This window comes from Lissotriton helveticus, chromosome 3_1, assembly GCF_964261635.1.
Source record: "Lissotriton helveticus chromosome 3_1, aLisHel1.1, whole genome shotgun sequence".
NCBI classification, from domain to species: domain Eukaryota; kingdom Metazoa; phylum Chordata; class Amphibia; order Caudata; family Salamandridae; genus Lissotriton; species Lissotriton helveticus.
In genome coordinates this window covers 1,529,310,011-1,529,337,341 of record NC_136061.1, presented here as the reverse complement: position 1 = coordinate 1,529,337,341, position 27,331 = coordinate 1,529,310,011, and the positions used below count along the sequence as shown (strand labels likewise).

Here is a 27,331-nt window from a genome sequence, read left to right as displayed (position 1 = left end):
CTGATAGGTTAGCAGGGCACCTAACCTTTGCTGGTTTGCTCTTTTCTTCCGAGTAGCCTGGCAAGGCTGCTGGAGACAATCTGTGGACATAGCAGCAGTGTGAACCTCCACAGTGGCTTGCAGTGTTCCAGTCAATGGCTCATGACTTGTGATCAGTAGCAGAGCAGAGAGTCTAACAGGGATCAGCACTCGGCGCTGGAGTGTGCAGTAGCACAGAATCCGCACTGGAGGGTTGATGTATGGAAGAGTTATCACACGGCTGATATTCTGTTGCTCATTTGTGGAGATTGGGGCATACCCGCAGCCTGCCATGCGTAAGTACCTATTTTATAAGAATGATCGGGATATCGTGCACCCCCAGTAGTAACCCGGTTAATTCACATAAACGGCTTTGCTGTCTAGTGAAATTGTATGGCCCTCTATCCCCGTCTCCATTTAAAGCTGTCTACTCTTTATTGGATTATTGCACATTTGTCATGTTCTGCTTATTTAGTGTAAATAAGTGACCTGCTGTATATACGACATCCACACATGACCACCTGCTGAATTCATTTTGCTTGGCCAAATAGGGACAGGTTAACGGTCCAGATTTGTACAATGAGCGTGCTCCAAACTGAAAGGCATCCGATTAAACTGTACAGGCCTGTGCTACTTCTTATTTCCTTCCTAGTTGAAAAGTTAACAACGCCACATGCACCAGATATAAGTAGTAGTCATCTGCATTAAAATGGTATTTGTTTCGAAATATGCCTGTTAGATTTAGAATATCTGTATTACGTGATGTAGAGCCGTCTGTTGGGTTTTCTGCAGCTAGTTTGGCCTCCCAGGAAAAATCGGGTTTTACACCTCATCTCCCTGGTTTACAAGATCCTATTGTTCTTTTTTTTTTTTTTTTTTTTTTTTTTTTTTTTCAAAAACCTTTATTGTACCGTCCAAGTTACACAGCGGAATGCCTACAACCCAACGGGCTGGCCGCTATAACAGTTCAATAGGCAGTATGTAGCATGCAACTTGTCGCGTAGTCACAATCGGCATTGGAGGATAAAGATGGCTATGCCACAATGAAAGGTACAGCGTTATGCAAGTTAAAGCAAAGAATATACAGGTTTTTGGGTTTTTTCCTCTCATGAAGACAACAATTAAACAGATAAAACCAAAACATCGGAATCACAATGCGATCAGATGGTGAGTAGTGTTAAGCGTTAACAGCTTCCCCATGGAAAGTAGTCCCTTGGTACCTCCCCCCACGCCCGCTGTCCCATCCGGTGCGAGCGGCCCTAAGAATGTGTTCTCAACTGGCCCGTGACCTCACACCACCCCCCTGTCATTCCCTTGTGGCAGTACGCTGTCCAGTGAGTCCCTGGCGACTAGTATGCACCCCTTAATGCTGTTCCGCGGGAGTACTAGCTATCGTCCTCCTCCCCTTCAGAGTCTTCCTGTTCCTCCTCTGCTAAGGGCTCACAAATATCCCCTCTGTAGGCATTCCACTTAGTCCAGATTTTGTTCCACTTCCCCGGGCAGGCCCTACTTGAGTAAACTGCCCTCTCCGTTATCATCACCCTGTCCATATTTAAGCACCAATGGTTCTTAGTCGGCACCTCAGCAGCCCCCCATCGCTGTGCAATATCTCGCTTGGCTACCATTAGACCCACCGTTGCCCAGATTTGGCCGTGTCTGGATAGATCGTTAGATTCCCATACATTAAGTAAACACCGCCGTGGCTCGGGCAACAACGATATCTCCAGTGTCTGTGATATGGTGCGTAGGATCCGTGCCCAATATTCCCTGATCCGGGGGCATTCCCATAAGGTATGAAAAAATGTGCCCTCCTCCCCACAACCGCGAAGACAATAAGGGTGTTGTGATCTGCGTATGCGGTGTAGCATAGTTCTGGTGTAGTAGACCCTGTGCAATATCTTCAGCTGTACAAGTCGCATCCGGGCCGAGATCCCCACCTCTTTAGGCGACGCTACGGCTGCATTCCACTCATGTTCGTCCATTTCACAAGTGTCCCCCTCCCATTTCTCCTTCAGAGACATCAGTGGGTCTGGCAGGTTGTTGAGTAATTTACGATATGTGAGGGACGTCGCCCGTTCGGGCATGAATTCTGTAAGCAAGCGGTCTTCCAGCGGGGAAGATTCCGGTAGTTCTGTGTGAGGGGGTAGGACAGTGAGCAGTGCATGTTTTATCTGCATGTACCTATAGAGCTCCCGTTCGTTCAGGGTGTACAGTTCTCTCAATCTTGTAAAAGGTATCACCTCCCCTCTCTCCCAAAGGTCCCCCACCGTGGAGATCCCTATAGCATCCCATTGGGAAAAGCCCCGGCTATTTCTCATATTGCCCAACGCCCGGGAATCCCATAACGGAGTGAGTTTCGTTATTTTCCCCTTCCAGCCCAAAGCCGCTGTCGAGGCATGCCAGAGCGTCACTGTTAGTTTGGTGGGGCCCACTAATTTACGGACTCGGCGTTGGTCATATAACGGGGCCAGCATGGTATCAGTACCCAGTTGTTCCCTGTCGGCCTGAAAGGCTGGGTCAGTTTGGGGGGCGTGGAGCCAATGGTTGATGGGTTTAAGGTGCGCCGCCCAATAGTACAGTTTCAGGTTGGGCAATGCGATGCCCCCATCGTACCATCCCCTGTGTAACTTGGGCTGTGCAATACGAGCCGGCAAATTACCCCATAAGAGATTGGAGACCAGTGCTGCCACTCTTTGAAAGAATCTGGGAGGTACTTGGTAGGGCGTGTTATCAAGAACATACAAAAATCTGGGTAAGGACATCATTTTATATAATGCGGCCCTGCCCAAAAGCGTTAGTGGGAGTCCCGCCCAGAATTTGACATCCTGTTTGAATCTATCCAAATGGGGATACAAGTTTTTGTCCAGAAATTCAGTGGGGTCTCTAGTCACGTGAATACCCAGGTATTTAAAGGAGGAGCCTGCCACCTTCAAAGGGCAGTCCGCCGCTAGCACGGGGAGCTGTCCCTTCACGACATACAGTTCCGACTTGTTCCAGTTTATCGTGTACCCGGAGACCCTCCCATGATCATCGCAGAGGCGTAGCAGGGCCGGCACCCCAGCATCCGGATCCATGAGATATACCAACATATCGTCGGCATAAAGCGACAAACGATCCTCCTGACCCTCCTTCCAACTTATTCCCTTCAGTAAGGGCGAGGTCCTAATGAGAGTGGCAAGCGGTTCTAAGGATAACGCAAACAGCAATGGCGAGAGGGGGCATCCCTGTCTCGTACCTCTCCCCAAGGAAAATGTTCTCGAAATGTGCCCGTTCGCCACCACCTGAGCAACTGGTTCCGTGTATAGCAGTCTAACCCATGCTATGAAGCTGGGACCAAACCCCAACCGCGACAGTACCTCAAACAAGTAGTTCCATTCCACTAGGTCAAATGCCATCCTGGCATCAAGAGCCAACACCACTGCCGGGGACGGAATGGAATCTGCCCTGGCCAGTACCCCATGCAGCCGACGCAAGTTCAGCGCCGTGTTCCTGTGGGGCATGAATCCGGACTGGTCCGGGTGGACAAGGGACGCAAGATGCGGTAAGAGCCTAGTCGCTAGGAGTTTGGCGAGGATTTTAGCCTCTGCATTAAGCAGTGATATGGGACGATAGGATGAACAGTCCTCAGGTGGTTTCCCTGGCTTGGGGATGGCCACAATCGTCGCCAACCTCTGATCCGGAGGAAGCGTGCCCTTTTCTAGACAGTCCTTATACATTCTTAGCAAATGCACGCTAAGAGTTTCCGGTGCCGCTTGATACCATTCTATAGGTATGCCGTTGGGACCTAGTGCCTTGCCTGATTTCAGAGCCGCTATCGCCATTTGGATTTCGTCAGCGGTAATGTCCGCCTCCAATTCGTCGGACATTTCCGGCGATAGAGTTCGGATCTCAATTGGCGCCAATGCTTCCCTAGCCGTCTCAGGGGCGATCACGGTCGCTGGCGTGTAGACCCCTTCAAAGTAACTTGCGAGCTGATCCACTATATGCCGTGGGTTCGTGTACACCTGTCCCTGACCATCCTTTAATCGTGGGATTCCCTTGGAGTTCCCTTCCCTTTTGTCTAGCCAAGCTAACATTCTCCCAGCCTTGTCCCCTACCTCATAAACCCGATCCTGAGTGTCAGTAATCTGTTTCCGTACCTGAATGCGCAAATGATCGCTGTATAGCCGCTGCTGTATGTCAAGTGCATGCGAGGAGGCTGGGGACGGGTGACGTTCGTGTGCTGTCTGCAAGGTTTGCAGTGTCAGTTCCAATTTATCCAACTCTTGTGCCTGTTCCCGTTTATGTCTCGTGATGGAGCTTATGGCTTGACCCCTCAAGACCGCCTTGTAGGCTTCCCAAAGCACCTCCGGTGAGCGCACTGAACCCTCATTCTCAGTAAAGTAATGTGTTGTCGCTCTCTTAAGGGCCTTGCGGACCTGGGGAATCTTTAGGTAGGTGGCGTGTATGGGGTAAATGCGTTTACGGGACCTTTCCTGGGAGGAGAGTGTGAGAGAGATTGGTGAGTGGTCTGAAATACCCCGGGGGTGGATCTCTATTGCGTCCACAAGTCGGAGCGCATCACCCAGGGTGAAAAAGTGATCTATTCTCGTCATACTGCCGTGAACGGCGGAGTGAAACGTGTACTGTTGTAGAGAAGGGTGAAGGAATCTCCACACGTCTGTTAGGCCCATAGCCGTAATGAAACGCTGTAGGCGGGGGGTCCCTGTCGTGTGAGATGATGCCGGGAACCTGTCAAGGTGTGCGTCCACTATAGCATTAAAGTCCCCCCCTAGGATAACCTCACCCTCGGGCAGGGATAGCAGAAAATCACCCAGCCTTGGAAGCTGCACCGAGTGTAGTGCCGGTGGGACATAGACGGATACTATATTAAGAAGCCTACCTTCCCATTGTCCCTGTAGTGCGGCAAAGCAGCCCTGATCGTCTTTCCTGGTTTGTAAAGTGATGAATTGCGAGGCCCTCCGTATCAAAATGCCAGTACCCCTCGACCCAGACGTAAAACTCGAATGCACCACCATTTTGTATCCTTTCCTATCCATCGCTTTGGTAGCCCCCCCCGTCAGGTGTGTTTCCTGCAGCAGCGCTATGGTGGGTCTCTGTCGTTTAATTGCGGTTAACACCAGACCCCGCTTCACCTTGTCCCCCAGCCCCCGCACGTTCCAAGACAGTAACCTCAGGGATGAGTGCTGAGACTCCGAGGCTACGCCCTCTGCCTCAGGGATCTGGCTCCCAGCCATTTGGGGGTGTGAGTTCTAATGCGTGACAGAGGGAGTGGGAGCCTCGAGCGTGTGGTACGTGTACCTGCAGTAGGACGTAGGAGGGGTTCGGCCAAGGGGGCCAGTCATCGTTCATCCCACCAAGCATCTGAAAATTAAGGTGAAAGCAACGCTTTTGTGTTGACCATACATGTGAATTCCTAACTGTAACAAAACACCCCCACCCCTGTTCCCCCCTCCCTGCACCCCTGCCTAACGGACTTACAACTGCCCGCCCCCCCAACTGAGCAGAGTGCTTAAACCTCCCCTTAACCAGTGTACTTGCGTGTGGGGGGAGAGTGTCTCCCCGATCAGGCGGCATCCCCGCGCGCTTCCGGGGTCCACCCGCGTCAGAGTCTGCTCGCGGCTATTGCATAGATCAACCATTGTTCAGCAAGTAATGCAATTCCAGGACCATGAGAGCAAGTCATTCTATTCCGCCTTTGCCGGTACGGCCGCGGGGCGGGGAGCCTCCCGCACCCCCCCGGCCCGATGTTTGGGAACCAGTTCCATTGTCGTCTCCTTGGCTGTTGTTGGACCGTTGTCGTCTCTTCGAGCGGTCGTCCGTGCGCCAACCCTCAAGCCAGTCGCGAGCCGCCTCCGGGGAATCAAAAAACCACACTTTCTTGTCTGCCACTACTCGCAGTCGGGCCGGGAAGAGCATCGAGTAGGGCAGCTCCTTTTCTCTCAGCGTCTTTTTAACCTCAAGGAATGTTCTTCTCTTTCTGGACACTTCGGCCGTATAGTCTGGAAAGAAGGCAATCCGTGAGTTCTGGATCTGAATTGCAGGTGCCACTCTCGCCGCCTGCAGGATGGCGTCGCGGTCTCTGAAGTTGAACAGCCTTGCAAGGATCGGTCTCGGCGGTCCTCCAGGTTTAGGCTTTCCTCCCGGGACCCTATGTGCCCTTTCCACCGAAAAGAAGTTGGAGAGACCCTTCGGTTGGAGTCTGGTGTTGATCAGGTCCTCCACATAGAGGTCAAGAGCGCCCGTGTCTTCCGATTCCGGCACGCCTAGGATTCGGACGTTGTTGCGTCGTGAGCGCCCTTCTTGATCGTCCAGTTTGTCTCTGAGGAATTTGTTGTCCGTTTGTAGCCTTTCTACCACTGTTTGCAGTTCGGACACGTCTTCCACTAAGGATTTAGTGACTACCTCCACTTGCTTGACCCTTTCGTTGATTTTCTGAAGGTCCGCCCTTATCAATGTGACATCCGTGGCCGTGGCCCCCACCGTGACTTGAACCTGGGCCAGCGCTGCCATTACATCTTCAAGTGTGACTTTTTTGGCGCTCTCTGTGTCCATCGTCTTCCCTGTGGATTTGCGCTGTTCCTGAGGAGGTGTCTGTTGTTCGTATGCGAATCTGTTCAATTTTGCTTGCGCTACCGTGAGTTTGGGCCCTCTGTTGGACATGGCCTTTCCTCCGTGGGCGGTGCGTTCCCCCACCGTTATGGTAAGGCAGGGCCGGTAAAGAGATGAGTCCTGCAGCGATGGGTCCGCGACCAACACCCGGTCCCAGTGTCCCTCGTTCTGGTCTCTACAAATGTGGCCGTCCCAGGTGGCAATCGGAGGGCACGCAGTGTAGCTCGCTAATGGAAGGCCAACCTGAGTGCAGGCAGTCGTGCGGTCTACCACGTTTTGCGCCCGATGAGATGGCTGCCGGGAAGGCAAGGTGAGTGCCCTCCGCTATAGTGTCATCAATGCCAGGTCGAATGAGGGGCCATGCTTCCCACCGCCACGTGCGGTAGCAAAGGCTGCTGTCTGGCGCTTTTCTCCGCTGTACCCCCGACTCCCCAGGTGCGCCCGTGGTCAGTTGTGCGCTGTGGAGCGATGGGGGAGGGGGGAGGGCTGCGTAGGACTCACCGACGGCTCCGCTGCCAGCCGCCGCTCACTGGGATGAGGCCACCCCTCTCCCTTCGTTAGCCGGTGCGGTGCCTCCGACCGTTGTGTGGATGGTGGGGCCTGCAGTACCAAGGGGGCCCGACCCTCAATATGGTGGCTGCCGTCCCCCGGGCGTCCGCCCCGTCGCTCTGGACCTGCCGCGCCGGGGCTGTGGGTGAGTTTACCTCCGCCGGGCTCCGCAAGTCGCCTCACCAAGTCCTGGGGATTGTATCGTAGGTCCGGTCGTCGACAGGCAGAACGACCGCGGGTCCGGCACTTCCGCCCCGTCCCAGCCGCCGATGGTCAACTTCCGCCCGGGCTCCAGCCGCACTCCACACCGCAGCTTTCTGGAGGACAGCAGGCCCCTCCTCACCTCCGCTCCGCGAGCCGGCTCAAGGCGATCGCCTGTCCTTTCCGTCTCTGGAACGCTCCGGTGTGCGCCGCAAGGGCTCTAGACACGGTCCGCCCCTTCAGACACCAATATTATTCGGATTAAGATAGCGGATTAATGCGGGATGCCGCCTTCCCACGGGAGCCTCTCTAAGCTGCGGCCGCCATCGTTGGCTGCTCCCTATTGTTCTTTTTGTATTATGGTAAGTAAAAGAAGTGTAAGGATAGTTGGTGTTTTGTTGCTGATAATGATGTTTTATAACTTTGTTGGTTATGGCTGTATAAGGTTATGCCTTTCTCAAAATTGTGACACTGGTGATCATGTCTTTGGGATACAAGGCATTTTTTCAGGAGACTAACAAAATAAACTAAGTGTTTTCTACATGCTCCTATTACATACAAAACAGCTGTTAACATGTAGATGGCAGGGCCCTCTTTTTTGTAGCCAAAACGTAAAATAGCTTAATTGTGCATGGTGTCGTTTGCAGGGGTGGGTTGCGTGATGTCCCGCTCTGCACAAAAATAATTGCTCTGCCCGATTCATGCTTCCCGTCGACACTAACTCAATCACAGTTTGTCCAGTACTTTAAGTGCCATGATTTTGCACTCTGGCCATACCATCTCCACCCCCCCTCCTTACAATTTTCTATAGCCAACAATTAACTGCGCAAGCAGACCTATCGAATCGCTACATCTGCTCCCTATCTAGAAGTAACCAGTTCCTATAGCTACAGGCTATCAACTCGCACTATCCAGCACTATCCTAGAAGTGTGAGTCTTCTAGGGAGAGCACGGTGTGTGGGAGAGCACGGTGTGTGGGAGAGCACGGTGTGTGGGAGAGCACGGTGTGTGGGAGAGCACGGTGTGTGGGAGAGCACGGTGTGTGGGAGAGCACGGTGTGTGGGAGAGCACGGTGTGTGGGAGAGCACGGTGTGTGGGAGGCAGCAGTGTGTGGGAGGCAGCAGTGTGTGAGCGACAGCAGTGTGAGAGACCTTTTATTTATGTTTTGGTTTTTGAAACCTAAATAAAACGCATTGTTATCTGCAATATCATTAGCTCAAACTCTCGTAAATACGCGACCTATTGCATTGCAAATGCTATAGGTCTCGCATTTGCGAGAGATTAAGCTATTGGCATTGTAAATGACAATGCCATTTATTTATTTATTTTCAAAACCAACACATAAATAAAAATTGTCATTTACAATGCCAATAGCTCAAACTTTTCAAAAGGCGAAACCATTGCATTGTAAATGCTTGTTACTTTGGACATGCTGCTCAGCTGCCTCACAACGTGGCTAAAAAACATTGAGAAAGCCAATAGCTTTTAGGCGAGTCCTAGTGGCTTTGCTAATGCTTGTTTTATATGTTTCATTTACTTAAGTTTTAGCTGTTTTCCTCTTTTGTATTCTGGTTCTTTAAAGGAGGAAGCCACACCTTCTGTTTTTTTTTTCCTTGACGTTTGTATTTATGGCGCCTGGAAAGGCTGTTGGTCCTTTTGTTTATTCTTTTTAAGTTTCTAGGTATCCTCCTAGAGGAGAAATTAAAGCAAGAACTGCAATGACTAGATATGGTCATTGAAAAAGTATTGTCTCTGTAGTCAGTCATTCAGTCAATGTTGCGAAGTGTCCTTCCGTTGCCATATATCTGTGGCAGTACTCCTGCCCCATCATGCATTTGCCCTGCCAATAAGGTTCCCCAATAGTTATTCTGCTAGAAACCGCTAGCCCTCCTTAAATCAGTGTTATTGTAGCAATTACCACTTCCCATTTTCTGCTTCACTATTGTGCAGTTCATCCACCCACCCTTGCCAGTCACTTGGCCTCTTTTGAACTTTGACTATGCAGATTTTGAGACAATAGCCAGAGAGCTATTGCACCTATGTCAGTGCTTGCACTGGACACTTGGCAGAAAAATTGCCACTCGTAACCCCACCATACCCACAAAAAGTTATTTTGCCAGTACATGGTACCCATTTTTGAGTCGTTTCAGAAGTTCTAAGTATTTCAAAAACATCCATTTATCAGAATATTTCATTTTGCATATGCAACTGTGCTGGATGTATCAGTTTTATCATAAAACATTGCGTCTCTGTCCGAACATTTGTAGCATGCAGTTATGAAGCCAGACTGCATTTCTTGCACACGAGCAAGTTGAGGATTCGGTCTGCAACTTTGGGAGGGGGGGTGGGGGGGGGGGGGGGTTACTTCTTAAATCCCTGTGTCCGTGCTACTATAGCTTTGCAAACTGGTCCAAGTACAATGCCATCAGCAGTTGACTGTCAATGGTACAGATGGTAAGCAGTCAGATGGCTTAGGGAGACAATGGGGTGGGTGCTCGTGCAGTATCTGATTGTCCAACCCAGTGCTTAACTTTCAAGAAGAAAAGTTCTTTAATGACTCTATAATTATATTAGAATACACAATAAAGGCAGGAAACCATTTCAGCATCCTGGGTGCTTAGGTTGGGTTGTTCCTCTACCTGCTGTCTCTTCCCTGTACCTCCATGGTCTTGGCGGTTCCCTCAAGGTCAATGCAATAATGTTATTATAGCTCAGATGCAGATTGCCTGATGTATGGCTAATTGCATGCAGTCTCTCACAGTTCAAGTTCATACCCAGTGAGGTTTGGTTGCTCAGTCAAAACCGCCCCTGTCAGATATTATCCAGTTGGGCAGCCAACAGGTTTAGTCTCTGCCTATCTTCTCACTCCAGCCTTTTGGAAAGCAGTCAACTGACGGTTTTGTAAGGGCGTCTTTTGTTCCACCCATCTGGCAGATGTGTCTTTTGCGGGGCTGCTGCTTCATATTTCCTGTGGCTGTCTTGCAGGTAGGAACTGCAGTCCCTGCGGTAGTGTGGATCATACACCCGAACAGGTGGGAAGGTGCTCTGGGATCGTTGAAGCCCCTCTCAGGCCCATCTCATCCAGGCAGGTATTCCATAGCAGTGCAGCCACACCTGGCCAATCTCCAACTGATCAACAAGTTACTTCTGGAGAGTATCACTTAGTTCTGTATACACTTCTTTTGGACACATCGGTGTTAAAACTGTGATTTTTCAGCATGAATCTTTTCTGTATTCACGTCCTATGCCTTATTCTTTATGGGCATCGACCAGTAGGTGGGCAGTGCCAGCTGCCCCTGACAGTGAAAATAGGCTCAAAATGCCCCAATGCATGGTCCTCGTTAATCAGCCTATTTGTTCTGCGGTTGGGTTTGGAAGCAGGAACACAGCTCCGGGTCCGTGATTGCCAAAGAAGTAAAACCAGACTAAAAACACTGAAAATGGTCAACTGAATGCAAAGAAGAACAAGCATTTACAATGCAACGGTCTCGCCTTAGCAAAAGTTAGAGCTATTGGCATTGTAAATGACAATTTTTTTATTTAGGTGTTGGTTTTGAAAACTGATAAATAAATGGCATTATTATTATTAAATGGCAAGTCTTATAGCACTTTCATAGAGCACTTGGTACATGACAAATGGTCATATACATCGTCTACAACCTACGTGCCTCATGTTACAAGGTAATTTGCATATCAGTCGCTGACTTCTGCGTGGTGAAAATACTTTGGCCCTGTTAGTCAATTTAAACTATTCCGTTGGTAAATCTGTGCTGCAGCCTCGGCTCAAAGTCATGTGCAAGAGTGTTGTGGAAGACTCCTGGCATGAGCGCGATCAAGAATTGCCTAGCATCACAAGCTGTGATTTACCCAACACAGAAATGTTTCTTTTGGTGCCAAATCAACTCAAAGGTATCGGAGCTCTGTACGTGTATTTCCACTGACAAACCGATTAATCCGTGCCGTGCTCACTGCTACCGTGCTGATCAAGGGTGCCTGGAAATGGAACATGGCATTTTGCTGAGGAAATGAAAGTAAAGTTATGAGTGCTGAAATCTGGAGTGCAGGGCCGTGGATGGCATTTACCACAGTTAATTATGCAAGAATTAAATATTCAAATGAAAACACGACGAGAGGTTGCAGAAAGTAAAACAAGCAACTACTCAGGAAACAAGAACAGCGAAAGTAAGTGCCGGGCAGCAAAGCGCGTGCAGCCTGGCAGACTCGGATTCCACACGCGCCTCTTGCCTGTTTATCAGCGCCGCGCGCCTCTCTGCAGACTCCCCCTGCATTCCAGAGAGGCGCGCAACGCGATCCGGTCTGCATTCGCATGCCGTGGAGACAAGACCTGGCCGCGTGCACAACGTTATCCTATGGAGAAATGCTGCGCGCGGCCAGGTCTTGTCTCACTTCGTCGGTCTCAGACTGCTGAGACGACGACTATAGTTCTCGTTTGCGAGAACGCGCCTTCAGCGCGTTCGTCGTAGGCGAGACCTAAAAAAACATCAAAAAAATCTTAGGGGCGAGAGGTTGTTCTTTTGGGCTTCAACCATCTGAGGCAGAGAACATGCAATCAGGGAATTTTAGTTTTTCCTAGACCACCACTAAAATCTGGAAGGAATGGAAAATACTCCTTTTAGATTTTATTCTTAACTGATTTTAGTGGTGGTCTAGATGCACTGCCTATGTTAGATGTCAGGAGATACGTAATGTATTGGCCGCAATAAATAAAATAGCTTCTTCCTGTGCACTGACAACGGCCTACTGTTGACATGGGTAAGATAGATATTACAATCAAGACCCTCCATACTTCAGTAGGAAAAAACCCTTAAAAGACCTAGGGCACCCTGCACCTGGGAAAATAAGGCTTTTTTAGCCTTCATAGCAAATGTGTCCATAAATGGCCTATGCATGGTCATCAACCAAACCTTCACAGAACGTAACTGTGTGGACATCCATGCCAACAGGAAGGCTCAAGTAGGATAGAAGCTCTTGAGAAACTTTTTCCAAACACGTGTGCACTCTCCCACGCGCAGATCCATTACTGCTATGTAATCTATGTACCATTAAATGGCAGAATAATGCACCGTATGTGATTCCAGAAAGGTTTTTAAGCAGCAATTTATCTGGGCACGATGGCTGTGCAGACCACACCAATTCTGATTACAGACCTTACCGGGCTTCGGAGATCATTAGGTAGTCTGCATGCTTGCAGCCAGGAACAGTTGGTAAAGAGACTGTAACTTGTCAGCACAAGGGTACAAAGCTTGTTTTTCGCAGTCGTCTTCTAGGGACCCTCAACAGTACTAGTGCCGCGCTGCACCGCACTCCACCTGTACAGTCACTTCTCTAAAACACTTAATATTTCTCCCTTTCATATCCAACCATGCTTATTCAACTCTTCTAAAAATTTAGTTTTCGGTTTTTATGGAATTCCTGTTACCGTGTATAAAGAGAAGCATTGCATATCATTAAAAACATTCAGAATTTTGATATATGTGAGTTAACTGCAGCTAGTGCTCCCATGTGTCTTAACCTGTAACCGAATGAGTTTTCCTAAATTATTTATCCTGGTTAAGCGATTAAAAATGCATTGGACACAATTTGTTCACAGTTATGGGCGTACAAAACTTTGTAAGCTGTCACCACTACTCTGTGTGCGAAATCCACGACAGAGACAGTAGTCTCTTGCCTATCAATGTATTGATAAGTCCTTCCAGATCACAGGACAGGTCAGGACCTTACTTGTGTCTAGAGACAGGCCAAGGGTTCTGGTCACATGCTAGATTAGCGTGAGGCTAGGGTCAAAATCTAAAACCAAAATACCAGATATTTGTACTTGGGCACTCATTGAGTTTGGGAGTGCAAGGGATAGTCCGGACCTAGGGCTGTCTTTGAGGTGCCATAACTGTGCGACTGCCTTCTTTTCTCCTACCTCGTTCAACATTTTGCAGGCAGTGCAAAAGTGGGAGAGCTCTGCCCTGCTAAGTAAAGTGGAGTAACAGTGCTTCAGGCTGGGGTGCTAGCATGCTGGCGACATACTGCTTTGATAACTGTCTCCCGCCCAGACCCCCTGGAAGCAGCACCTTTTTAAAGGTACGTAGGATGGATTTTTTTGGGATGTAGATGCCCCTGTAATCCTGATGTTTCAAACTTTTGAATTCATTTTTATCAACCACAGTGAAAGAAAATAGAAGTATTCGTAGTACCTTGCTCTACAGAACGCCTTTCTGATCAGAGTCGCGCGTCATAGAACTCACCTGTCAGTCTTTGTCTTCTTTATTGGCACTTGTAATCACGTTTCCCATTATAGGTACGGCCATGCCTCTCCTCCCCTTGCAGATTGTTTAATAACCTGACAGGGTGTGATGACTCATGGCATGGGATAAGCACAATTATACCTCAGTCAATGTGTCAAGCGGCAACTTTGATCCTTGGCCTTGTGGCGTTTTTGTTTATTTTCTTTTTTTTCGTTAATACATTTAAATAAATAAAATTTCAGTATTTAACTAGTTACCAGGTCTCAGTCCCTCATCATAGTTGAATTCATGGTCACTACAATAGATCCACGGACTAGCCAGGGTAGGGGGACAAGACTTACATCCTTTAATGCACTTTCTAAATCCCCACATGACTGAATATTTATGAAAGGCTGTTGGTTCAAGAATATGCCCACTTTTTTGCCAGAGAACCTTCACATAGTACACCACCTCAGAACTTCAAAATCTCAAAGCAGTTGGCATATTTTAGCGTTCATGCTTGTGTTTGAGATGTATTTCTATGTTAATGTTTTATATTGGCTTCTCCTTTAGCTTCACCACTCCACCATAACCAGATCTTACAGACCATTCTAAAAACCAACATTGTAACGAAATTGATACTGCCCATTTAATCCGCCTGGATTTTTCACTCTTGGAACACCTGCTATGGAACTTTTTACTGTGGCTGCACAATGGGTGATTCACCCACGTTAAACGCTTGGTAACCATACTGCCCGTGTTTACTGACAGTAGGGATGCAGTGACACAGCAAGGGTATATGGCTTTTGGCTGGTAACACGTGTACACATGCATGTGGGTTGCACGTGTAATACAACTGTAGTGTGCAGCACGTTAACTGTGCACAGGGAGCCCTGCACAGAGAAGACTCTGCAGGGTTACATATTGACCTTTGGGTAGGCTGTATAATATTAGTGGATGCTCAGGGAAAAAGTCAGTATGGTCTACTTTTTATCTGCAGTGATGCATTATTATAGACCATGGGGAAATCTGCCTTGGAGAGCAGTTTTGCTTCCCTTTGGCCTACAAAGCCCAATGTAGTATTTAACTGGGGTAAAAGATATGCGCCAAGCTCAAACCTGCATGATCCAAGAAGGTATCTGTACACCTTCATGGATCATCCAGAATTGTCATATTTCTCTGGCTTAGGTCAGGATCAGAGCCCGACCCCAAGCCCTTTGTCACGCTGCTGGGCCAAGTTAATTACATTGCTCTCGAGCATAAGGAACAAAGGCCTCCCCACACAGAGGGAGCAGTTAACAGTGCTTCACTCTGCTCCTGAGCAGGAAAGAGTTGGGAAGCAAATCTGTATCCGTTAATTAGCTGTTGCACTGTACCATGATTGGGACAGCCCTGGCTCACTGAACAAAGGAGGGCGCCCAGACCCTTTAGCCAACACAGTAGGGCCTCCTCTTTAAAGTTTTGCTGGGGAAGGCACTGGAAGTGATGTCAGCAAGGGCAGAGCCTTGGTCCCCAGAGGAGATGTGACCAGTGACTCTGACTCCTGGATGAAGCCATCTTGAATTGTCCCAGCATGCTGTGCAAGAGCAATGGGACAGGGGGTGGAGAGATTGTGGCACCTTAGTATTGTCCAGGGGTGCCTGGCTTCTAGAATTTTCCACCCCCACTTAAAAAGTATTGTACAAGTGGGCGAGACTGCTTTTTGTTGGAGCTGGGCACCAAGAATGGACTGTGGGAGCCATGGACAACTTGAAGGAGCAACCCCCTGATGCCCAGCTGGACTAAGAACTCGGACTACAGTTGACAAATAGACAAGTGGGTTTCTCTTCAGGACCAAGGATGCTGGCCCCTTGGCATCTCCTACGGACCAGTTTGGGGAAGAACTGGATTTTAGCACCAAGCAGGAAAGCAGCATCAGAGGACAGTAAAAGGCTGGCGCAGGGAGCCAGTGGAAGTAGCTCCTCGCACTGTGTGCCGTCTTAGAGCCCAGAAGGCCTGAGGAAATGTCTCCAGGTGGCTAGGGCTCACCAACAGGAGCTAAATTAGCCCAAGATAGCGCAAAACAGGCATGCAATATCCAAGGATTTTACCTTTGACAATCACCCTCCCGTCACCCAGCGATGAAACTGGGCATGTAGCGCTCCGCTGCTTGAGGTCAAGAAACCCCTCTCGGGTCGGCACAAAGATTATTATTCATTTATGAACCCTGAGAAAGGGGTGAGCTTTGGAGGGCCTAGAGATCCCAACCCCTGGGCCTGTTTACATGTATTGGGGCCTAGGACCCTATCTCCAGGCCCCCAGTCACTAAAGAAGCGGGGGTAGTGCTGTTGTCCCAGTTCACCTCCTCCGGCTCCCGTCCCTTCCCCCCAAAATGAAGAAGAAAGGAGCCCGGGACCACATCTTTGGGCCCTGACATCCAAGGATAAAGATGGAATGCTGACCCACTACCCCCAGCTGTGGTCTTCCTGCCATTGTCTGGGGCAAGCAGTGCGTCCACCATGAAGGAAAACACCCTGCCATCAGGACCAGGATTCCATGTGGGGAACCTGGCTTAAAAAAAAGTTTAAAAAGCGGGAAAAAAAACAAGCTGTGCGCTTGATGCCCTGCGGCTGCAGGCAAGGAATGTGTCTGGAGCTGCTCATCAAAATTCACACTTCCTCTGAGGTAGCACCCCATAATTTTTTAACCAATTGGGACCTGGAGAATGACTCCTGGTCCCGAAAGGGTACAGAGGTCTTTCAAAACTGAAAGGAAAGGGGATACATACTCCCAAAGCAGTAACCAAAACCTAAATAGTATCCTCCCTTAGAATCCAGTGTAACAAGGGGATAGAAATCTACCTGAACTCCACTTCACTCGGAAAAAGGAAAAACCTTTTTTATATATAACCCTCACCCACTCTAGTAGTGGCATGCTTCATCATCGGTTCACCCTGACTCCTTAAGGTCATGATGGGCTTGATCATATTCCAGGGAGCTCTTTTGAGAGGTCTTGGTTTTCCTTGGGGGTTGAATATTATTAGATATAAGAATTCCTCGTTCACCCCAAGGTATCCCTTTATTCGCTGAGTGAGTGGGAATGGTTTAAAAACAATGAAAAATGGGGCAATCAGGGTATTGTGGTCCTAAGATCCTAATCTAAAAACGCCGACATGTTTCTGCCCTATTATATTGGCCTAGAAAGATCCTGGGCATTCTACAGGGTGATATTGGAGAAAAGAGAAAAATCCCTCAGTGACGCACTCCAGCAAACCTGCTCATTCGTCCGCTCTCTGTCCACCAGAAAGGGAGAGCGGACAAACAACCAGGTTTGCTGAGAGTTGGAACCTTTAATGGTAGTTTGACTACAGGGCCCTACCCCCTCCGCCCCCTGAGAAGTAAACGTATTTCTAGCCGGGTGACTTCCAAACACAGCAAGTATACTAATCCTTTTTTTCATGCTCAAGCTTATCTTTTGCATGCTACGAATCCACCTGTAAAAATTACAGAAGTGCGTTACTGGGGCTGTTTCTCTTTTCTCTAGTATCTTGGAGTATCTTCTGTGATCACAAATCATACAGCAATTCACCAGATGAAGCTCATGGGCGCTGGTGATTCCATTGACAGTCAAAGTTCTGCTTATCTTTGGAAGTGAATGCCTTTTTAGGTTGAGCCTAGCGCAGCGCGCATGCACCGCTCTATGGGAGGCTTCATGTAAGCACTCCAAACTTCCCCTCCGTGTCTGTTTGGCACTCCCACAGATTCCATTGGCCTTTGCGTGTGGCTTTCAATATTGAAAGCACGCAAATGGCCAAAGGCGGGCGCATGTCCCACCTCTTTTGCTGTTGGGAGCGAGCAGGGGCGCGCTGGGTGGCAGCTGCATTCCTCGGATCCCACGGAGTTTTGCCTGAGGGAGCGAGCAGTGGTGCGCAGGGTGGCAGCTGCCGTGCCTCCTTGTTTTCTGAGATGACGTGGTTTCTTTTTGCTCAAGGCTGTGGTTGTATGACAGCACCTCCATTGTGGGTGGTCACGGGGAAGCACACTTCCAGCCTCTAGTCCCGGGAAGGCTCTCCATTCTCCGGCATCTAGGTGCATCCCTGTTCTGAAAAGATGTAGGACATTTTTCAAGGTGCAACGTTCCCCCAGTTCTAAAGATAGTTTGCACTCGCGGCTCCGGGCTCAGGCACATAAGCCGTGCTAGTGGCGCCCGTGACAACTTCGGGTAAACGTTTTAACACTACTCAGATGAAACATCCATCTTAAAAACATTAAAAGACTAATGACGCATGTTCTAATAGTGAACGGGAAACGGCAGGGGTTGCCGCTCCAGCCCCGCTCTCCTCCTGGAGTCAGGTTCCACTTGATAAAATATGAAGGAGCTTTTATGGAAGCGCAGACTTTGGGTGCAGGGGGTGAGCCGCGTCCATGAGACTCACTGTCCATGGGCAGTTACTGTGATGATCGTGCCTAGGCTGGCAACACCACAGCGACGTAGGTGCTAGTCACTGAGATCACGATTCTTCGTCCAAGCAAAGACAACTCAGTCTATCATCATTGCGAGGTTGGCAAACCTCCTAGAAATATGCTATTTACAACACTTAGACGCAGCATACTGTAGCAACAAGCGCTATATAAAATGTATTATTTTTCTCCTCCCACAGAGAAGCTCCTACCTGCAGAGGGACAGCTGGAGCCCTCACCTCTGCAGTGCTGTCTGAATTCTATGAACAAACCTGGCGCCTACAGACACGAAGTGCAACAATAGCACCTCTATTGAATTAGATGATAGAAATAATATACGACATGCGCAAATAAGAAAACTGTGCATAAAGCGCTTGCACGCACTGCGGTGTGTTCACTCTGATACACAAGACGGTCAACCATCGGTGTACATACAGTCTGCTCAGCTGTTCGTCCCTTTCTAGGAAGTGGCTGAGGGATCGGTCTACATCTGAGCTAAATCTGATAGTGGGACTAACCTATTTAAATATAGCGCTTCGAAGTCGTTGCTAAACGTTGTATACAACAGGTTTTTCTAATCTGATTTAATGGTACAAGAATAAAGGGCAGAAATAAATAGTAATTCGCACTGTACTAAATGTTTTCTTTAACCTGTTTTGCGCAAGCATGGTTTGTGTAATGGACTATATATGTTCCTAGAGGGAAAACAAGAAATTCTACAGGTAAATTAAAAGTAGCATTTGAACCTGCAAAGCACCATTAGCTAGGGCCAATATGCGAGTGCATACATCTGAAAATTATCGGCAGTAAACGGCAGAACCCCATATACTAGCAAAAGGGTCCTTGCATCCTTTTACAACTGATCAAGTGGAATCTCAACCAGGTCAATAATACATGTAACAATAGAATTACAGATGAGCCGTTCTTGAAAGAGCTCCATAATGCAAACAAACTCACTCAAATGGGGGTTGAAATAGCGGCCTTAGCGCGCAGTATATTTACTTCACTGCACTCAGTTGGAAAACCCGCTCTAAATACTACAGGTAACGTGCCACTCGGAACCGAAATAAGCATGTGCTATTCCAGCACCTCCGAGCCCTCTTGGCGCGTTTCTAAACAAGTGGGTCAACTTCTTTCCCGAATCCACGCAGGACCCGGCCCCTCTTCAGAAACCCTGTGTGCTGCAAACTCGGGCGGGAACGACACAAACGGGAACAACAGACGTGTGCTGGGTAAAGGTATGTGTGCATTTGACTAACAGCTGCACCTGCTAGACATTAAAAGAAGGCATTGTTTGTTTTCTCCCGGTCTCTAGCTGCACTTAAATCTCTGTGGTTCATAAATACTTTTTTTTTTTAACCCCCCCAAAAAACCAGATAGGTGCTTTTTATTTTGTGAATTGCCTGTAACAAAAAAAAAATATATATATATATTTATCCATATCCTTTTCTGCACCCCCCTTTCTCAGTTTGCCACTATTGTACCTCATTGAAAGGCTAAGGAGCAGCAGGGCGTCCTTTGCAAAATATTTTAAACTATACACTTTGGTTGATACACTTTCCATTCTGTGTATCAAGCAAACATGTATTCCTGAGTCAGACTGCATGACCCAGTGCGTAGTAATCGTATAGCTATTCAATCCCTGGTGGCACAGCACCTCGGATAGTGTGCTGTACGGCTAAACACTTAAAATGTCCGAAAGGCGAGACCTATTGACTATGCCAATGCTTGTTATAAATTACCTTCTCCATCTTTCCCCATTTGTCCTACCTCTTCAGCCATGGTCATCTTTACTCCGGAATTGGAACAGCTTGGCAGTGACTCATCCGGGTTACATGGCATTCCTCACATACGATGAAGTGAAAGCAAGACTTCAGAAATTCATCCACAAACCTGGCAGGTCAGTACTTGTGAACTCTTTCCACATAAGGTGTGTGGGTGTTGCATGTTTTGAGGGTGGTTAATGTACAGTATGTTTTGGTGAGGGTGTTTAAAGAGTGGGGACTACGGTTGATATATTTTTGTTAAGCTTTGTAAAATTTGTGCATCAGAAATGTTTTTTACACTGCTTTGGCGCTTACAAATTGGTAAGAAAATAGAGCAAACACTTTGAGGTTAAGTTGACCGGTTAGTTGAATGGGGTGTGTGTGAGTGAAACTCTGGTGTGTTAGTGAATTAAGTGGAAACAATAGATGGTGAGAGCAAGGCATGGGGGGGTGCAGAGAATTTGGGCGGGGGTGGGGGAATGGGAAGTGGGGACGTTAGCCAGGATGTATATATGCTGCATTCCAGGTAGTAGTTTAGACTGAATTTTACAGGTGTTTGTCAATTATTAACCTACTGCTTAACTAAATGAAAGCCATTGTTTCCCATTGATGTAATTTGGGATATGTAGCTTTGCCATCGACTAAAGTCTGTCATAATCTACACCAGTTCCATCTCCAGTGAGCCCTTGCTGCTGCTTTCAGAATAATTAAACTACTCATCACACCCACAAAAGTGAACTTTGGGTACCTCGTAGTGACACAAAGCACCAGATAAGCGTTGAACTCAAATACAGCATAATATTAATTGGACATGACTAAGCTGTAAACACCTTCTAGAACTGCAAAAATATGTTTTGCCATACATGAGAGCTGCAGAGGTGTTAAACTCTGAGCACCTGTTTGATGTATGCCATACTGTTTTTATGCCAGGTTGGCCATGCATGCCTTTCTTTGCAAGCTGCTACTATCCGGAATTGTGTGCAGAATGTCACTGTTGGTCAGTACATACCAAGGACATTAGGAGCTCTGCACACAAACTTAGAGATGCTTCATCCTCTGTGCAAACATGTCCTGCAGTAATTGAAACTTTATAAGAACTCAAGCAAGTGTTTTGGACTGGAGTGCTTCATACTCAGTCTTTCTGTACGATGGCAATGAACCACAACAATCTATCTTGAGCCTGCTTTTCAATGTTATTTTTATTTTGGGAGCCTCGTAGTTGTTTCAGAGCACTGTCTGGTTGTTTTAAGGAGGGACGCATTGGGTCCTGTGATCATTCATGGAGTTGCCGGTTTTACATAGCATTATGAAACTGGGTGTTGCACATGTAAGCCCCACTGTGTCATTCCCATCAGCATGTTTTAATGACGGATGAAGAGGGAGAGAAGTCCTGATTCGAGATTCCTCCCTCAGAACTGCTGGTATTTTACAATGTTCTTGTCTCATCGGCATTGCTTGCGATGGGGTAATATTAGGGACAACGGAACGATGACCACTGCTTTACTTGATAGTTGATGGTGGGTGTTCTTGAGAATGGCACATAGCTTGACCTGGTGGTCTGGTTATCAAGCAGTGATGTAAACAGTCCAAAGCTCTTTCATCCTGTCCTGGCATAATAATTCTGATATCTGCCAAATAGATGAGTCACCCAAGATAACCGAGGTTTTTTCCCCCCACAGTTTTATATAGCTCGAACTTGACCCGAATCGGGTATCAGAGTGCTTTACATAGCACCAGTTGCATTACATGAGAATTAGCAGGAGAACATGAGGTGCTTCCATTCATGCCATGTCTTCTGTTCTTTTGCATTTTCTGCATAGGCCTCCCAATTTCATACTTTGATGTAGCCTGCTGACCACATCGGATCAGTGCTGGAAGAAACAGTGAAGCAATAGGTTTCTTGCCGCTCCCCAGACTTACTGACTATTTCTCCATTATGTAGCCAAGTCTCCTTTTCAGGTTATTGGTGTGTTCCTTTTTGGGGGTGCAATCTAGTAATATTTGTTTTAATGATTGAGCATAGCACGTGCCTTTATCTCTTGTATGGTTCTTGGCTCTGCCTTTTTCTTGACAGTTTTACTTACTCCTCCACTTGAAAGGTGTATGCCTTTTGCCTTTTTTTTTTTGGCATAATTCCTTCTGAAACGGAGAACTACTCTGTCAAGCTAGCGGAATTCTTTTTTAGATTGCGTTTAAGGGATAAAGACTTTAATAGATACCATCCATGTAGTTGCTGCTGCATCCCATCAGCGATTGTCTGAGGAGTGAAATAAGCACCTTACAGAAATCATGTGATTGAGATGATACTGATGCACCATGTGCTATGCCCGACTTCCCATGTGCATTTCACTCCACAGGGAAGAAGTTATCTTTAAGATAGCTTGTAATCTAACACCTCCGCTACACCAGAGCAACCAAGATAAAATGTTTACTCTGAAACCACCGCGGTGCTGCCTAATGTAAAGCATGCCAACACCAAGGACCATGTGCTACACAATGGTAGATACATGACTGATGCAACAATATTGTGCCTTCATAGTGAGACCGAATGGGACTGCGTGCTAGTTTCTTCCTCCGTTTAAGCACTGATGTTTTTTAACTGCATCATAGGATCTTCATCGATGGTCATAAACCTTGAACAATTTTGTGTTGCCTGCGTGGAGTAAAGAACACCTTCAGTATATTTTCAGACTCCATGAAAGATCTGTATTTACTGTGGCTGGAAGAAGGAATTTTTCTTGAGCGATAGCCATAAGGCCTGGAAGTAGATGTAAGAGAGGCAGGCCTTGGCGTAGCTCTAGGTTGCAGAGTTTTCAGTATCACAGACAATGGTTATGGAATATCAACTTGAATGTTAAGTTTAGATGCACCTCTGACTAATGCATCTTGAAATGTGGTGATCTCATCAACCGATAAAGCGAGTGGAGTTTGTGTGCTTTCGCACAAGAGGTATGTTTAGAGTTTGCAAAGGAACCTGTAGAGGATCAGTAAGTGGAATAATGGGCCGGATTGGTGGGAGACTCGTGTCTCGTTCCTCGTTCAGGTAATGGACGGTCCGTACATTGACGATCCTGACCAATGTGAGGGAGAAGAAATCTCTGAATTAAATGATATGGTCCACCATCTCTTAGTCCGTGGTGGAGAGAGATGTCTCTTCGACAAGTGGGAATGCTGCTTTAGTGTCAATGGTTTAGATTTCAATGCCGAATGGTATGACCATGAGGTCGAGTGACGTGATTTTGACATTGACTAGTGAGATCTTGACATTGAATGATGTCAAGGCGATGCTGCTCAAGAGTGTGAAGGCGGTGCGTGGCTGTCTTTGGCTTTGAAGAAGGTCCTGTCACCGGCCTTGATGTCAAACAGTGATGCTGTAGGAGTCCCTTCGACATAGAGCCTTCCTTTAAAGGCGAACAGGATGGGACCAGACTACTTCAAAGCTGCCGCATAGCAGTGATGTAAATGATGGCGGTGTCGAGAGGAATTTTTGGGATTGAGATCTCCTCTTGTGGAAGTCTACCTGTTTTTTGTCTTTTTTTCATGAGTGGTGTGAGGAAGAACTCTATAATCTTTTCCTTATCTTTCTTCTTTGGTCTGCTTTCAGGTCTTCCATCCAGCCATGCCGCCTGATACCTTCCCTATCTTTAAGTGTTCTTTTTGACATTTTGCTGCAAATGGCACATCCCTTTGTAAGTTGCGGCGGAGATAAACACACCACTCAAACCTTGTGGGCATGAGAGGAAGCTTTTGTTCTGCCACTTGCATTTTGACAAACATTCTCTTCAGAAGATTTGAAAAAAGAATTGTACTCGACAAGAAAGTGAGAAAATGTCAAGTAAAGAAGCTATAAAGACGCCAATACGCTTTTTCCAAAGTAGTATGGTGAAGAAAATAAAAAAACACTGAGGGTGTTCTGAGATCCTGCCTGAAGGAGCCAGAAAAAAAGGACTCACAGGCAAACTGCCATTGCAGTGCATTGTGTGGTAGGGGCTCTCTAGGGTCGTTAAAGGTACAGGTCAGATTTTGAACTTACCAGTGTTAGCCTATTAGGCTGTCTTTTCCTTTCATGCTGTATCTACCAAGCGCAGCCCTTTTACAATCAGTGTTGCAAGCTTTTTTCAGTTCATTCTTCCTGCAATTCTTGCCTGCATTCTCCAGTTCAATACATCTCGGACAGTCTGCACTGTAAATATATGGAAAACTGCTTTCAGTGATCAATACTATACAGCTATATTTCCTGGATTCCGAATATGTATTAAAGGTGCTCTGGGGTCCGCACAGGCAGCATTGAGATATTCAAGGTGTATGACTTTAATGAAGATTCCTAATAAGCAGGACTATGTCTACAGGTATGTAACTTTTCCGTTTTAAAAATTGGAATTTGCCCAGAAGTTCCTCTGCCATCCAAAAGCTGCTTCATAGTGCGAGAACATGCTGAGCATCAAATGCACAAGCGTATTTTCAGTTCAGGGACTATGGATTTAGCTTCCTGTTGATCTCTGATTCTACGCAAATGGCCTCCTCTTTTTAAAGATTTGGAAAAGCAACAGTTTTTGACCACCCCGTTGTCTTGATGAGCGTAGAGGTGCCTTTTCAGCAGAGGGTTTAATGAGTTTAAGTTGCTGTGACCAGTCTCGGTTTCAGTGCCCATCTCTTTCTGATGGATACTTCCAACTGCAGAGTCTTCACCGTGTGAATATCCACAGGCACCACACAGGATCTGAAGATTTTTCTAAGCATTGCTCCTGTGGGCCAGCATGTGACCTTGTGCGGCTCCATGTTGAGTGCGTGGCTCCCTGGAAGTGACATCAGAACCTGGTATAAGCTCCAACATCCGTTTGAGTGTTCATTCCTTTCTTTCTGAGCCTGCGGATTCGGACCTTGTACCTAAAGTTTTACCTTGCTTTTTACGAGATTTTTTGCAACATTTGAGCAACTGTTAAAAGCAGTTGTATGTCAGATCCCCCCATGAGGTCCTGCCCAGGACCCATGGGCACCAGGACAGGAGGGAAAAGTAGCTAATCTGGAGGTGTTCACCCTCAGGCAAGTACCACCCCTAAGATGGGCTACCTGAAGTGCACACAACTTGGAAGATTCCACCATCTTGGTTTTTATTGTAATTGGGTTCCCTGGGTCAGGGTTATACCCACTTCCTGCAGGAAGTGGTCATATAGAGGGTGTAGTCACGCTAAAGGTAGGTAGCCCATTGGCTATCACCTGTCACTCCCTATAACTCCCCTAAATATAGTATTTAGGTGGAAACCCTGATGTCAGGACTTCAGATTCCACAGACAAAGAGGAGTGTGGTCATGAGAACAGAGGAGCAACTACTGACTTGCCATCAACCCTGCCCGCCTGCCTGCTGCCCCGGCAATCTTTGAGAAACTGACTCATCCTGCCGCTGTGCATGCTCAAAGAAACCCGTAGGGCTGTCAGTGCTTCGCAAATCGCCAGAGAACTCCCTTAGAATAGAAGAGCTACTCTGCAGCAACCTCAGGCACTGAAGAATCAAGGTCTGGTTCACAATCCTGCCACTTACCAGGACTCCCGATGCTGCAGTCGCCCATGAAGAGGTCTCCATGCTCCCACAGGTCAGATCCATCCATATGAGCAGGTTCAACCCGATCTCATTTTTACATCTTTCGCTGACTGGGTATCCAAACGTATGGAAGAGTTCTGAAAATAGAGGATTTCTTCTACCAGTCTAGCTGTTTGCACTGTCAATGCTAGCTGCCTCTCGGGAGATACTTGCACGAATTGAGTGATATGGTCAAGATTTTGCTGACCATCCCGGAGAAATATTGTGTCAATTTAGCTCAGGTTATTCGGGATGGGCACGATGCATCATTTTCCCATGCCTAACTTCTTAGGCAGGGCAGGCGGTTGCAGTGTGGCGCTTCGGTGTCACATTTGTATTAGATGAAGTTTTTCGGGTGATGGCCAAGCTCCTTTAATGGATAAGCCATTGACTTAACCCGTATTTTCGGAGATAACTCAATCTTGGCACAGAAGTTATTTAAAGAAAGCAGGGCCACAGTGTGCTTTAAAGGCCTGTCTGCACCTGTGCCACAGTATACTTTGCAATTTCACCCTTTTGTGGCATTGGAAGGTGTATGGCGCAACGTCAATTCCAATGCCGTCCACCCCAGCAACAAACCCACAGGCCTTTTGAGGCAGGGGTTGAGGATCTAGCCAATAAAATTCAGGTTGTCAGGGTCAGTGTCCTGCACATTTCTCTGCCCCACAGCTTCAGCTTCCCAGTCACTAACATTTGCCCTCTGTGTCATATGGCCACCCTTTGGAGGCAGGATAAATTATTACCTCCAAGGAAGGCAGAGCATCACACCCAACAGAAGAGTGCTTAAAATCGTTAAAGGATGTGCTCTTCCATTCCTCTCAGACCCACCTCATGTCCCACCCCCAACATCTTTGTTTTCGGAAGACCATTTGTCCATTCTGCAGCAGGAAATCCAGGCTCTTTTGGACAGAGGAGCCATTGAGAGGGTGCCTTCAAGGGAAAAAGAGAATTGTTGTTACTCCTATTATTTCATGGTGCCCGAAGGAGGACTAAGGCCTTTGTCCTACTTCAGATTTTCACCCTCTGTTTCTTTCTGAAAAGGACAAATTCAAGATGCTCATGTTGGCCCTGGTTTGGTCTATTCTGGAACCAGGAGACTGGATGGTAGTGCTACACCTGGAGGACATCTATTTTCATATCCTCATCCTGCAGTCCAATAGGCATTACATGCAGTTCAAGGGGGATCAAGAGCCTTTTCAGATGTTCATGTTCCCATTTGGCCTCACAGGTTCCCCTCGGATGATCTCAAAAGTGACTGCAGTGGTTGGTGCACAACTTCAGGAGTTGGATATACCAGTCTTCCCATTCCACGATGACTGGTTGTTGAAGGCAGGCTCTCCGCAGTCCATCATGAATCACCTCATGATTACGGCAGACCGCTTATCGACATTGTTTTTTTTATCACTGTGCCGAATTCAAACCCGACTTCTTCGCAGAGGCTCCCATTCATCAGAGCCATTTTGGATCTGCTACCGTTCCTAGCCTTCCTTCAGGCTCTAATAGGTCCAGACATTTGGGCTAGGATTCCCATGTTTCAGCCTCAGTCCTGGTCCTCGGTGAGAGTGGCTCTCATACTTCTTGCCCTCCTGCAACATGCTTTTGAACTACTCCAGATGGCACATGCCGACTCTGCAGTGGGATCTAAAGTCTCGGTGGGCTCAGCACCAAAGGAACCTGTCTGATTCCATCCATGTTTTGGAGGAGACTGCAGTAGACCTGCAATGATGGCTGCTCAACGGCAATTGAACTGGCGGCACATCCCTTTGTCTACCTCACTCAAAGCTGACTGTTGTGACAGAAGCATCACTGCTGGGTTGGGGGAAGCCACTTTGAAGAGGTGTAGATCAGAAGACTCTGGTCTCCGGGGGAAACTTTCCTCAACATTGATATGTTGGAGTTGAGGGACATTTCACTGGTGCGGAAGGCCTTCCT

The 27,331-nt window shown here is 47.5% G+C and overlaps 1 protein-coding gene across 1 annotated transcript in view; it reads left to right on the top strand.

Annotated features, from left to right (window-relative positions):
• The window catches only part of CBL (Cbl proto-oncogene), a 348,147-nt gene that overhangs the window by 133,612 nt on the left and 187,204 nt on the right, over nt 1-27,331 (top strand). Inside the window, exon 5 of the mRNA XM_078682180.1 lies at nt 19,834-19,955. Within this exon, the coding sequence (XP_078538306.1) occupies nt 19,834-19,955 (122 nt within the window). The remainder of the gene's footprint in view (nt 1-19,833; nt 19,956-27,331) is intronic.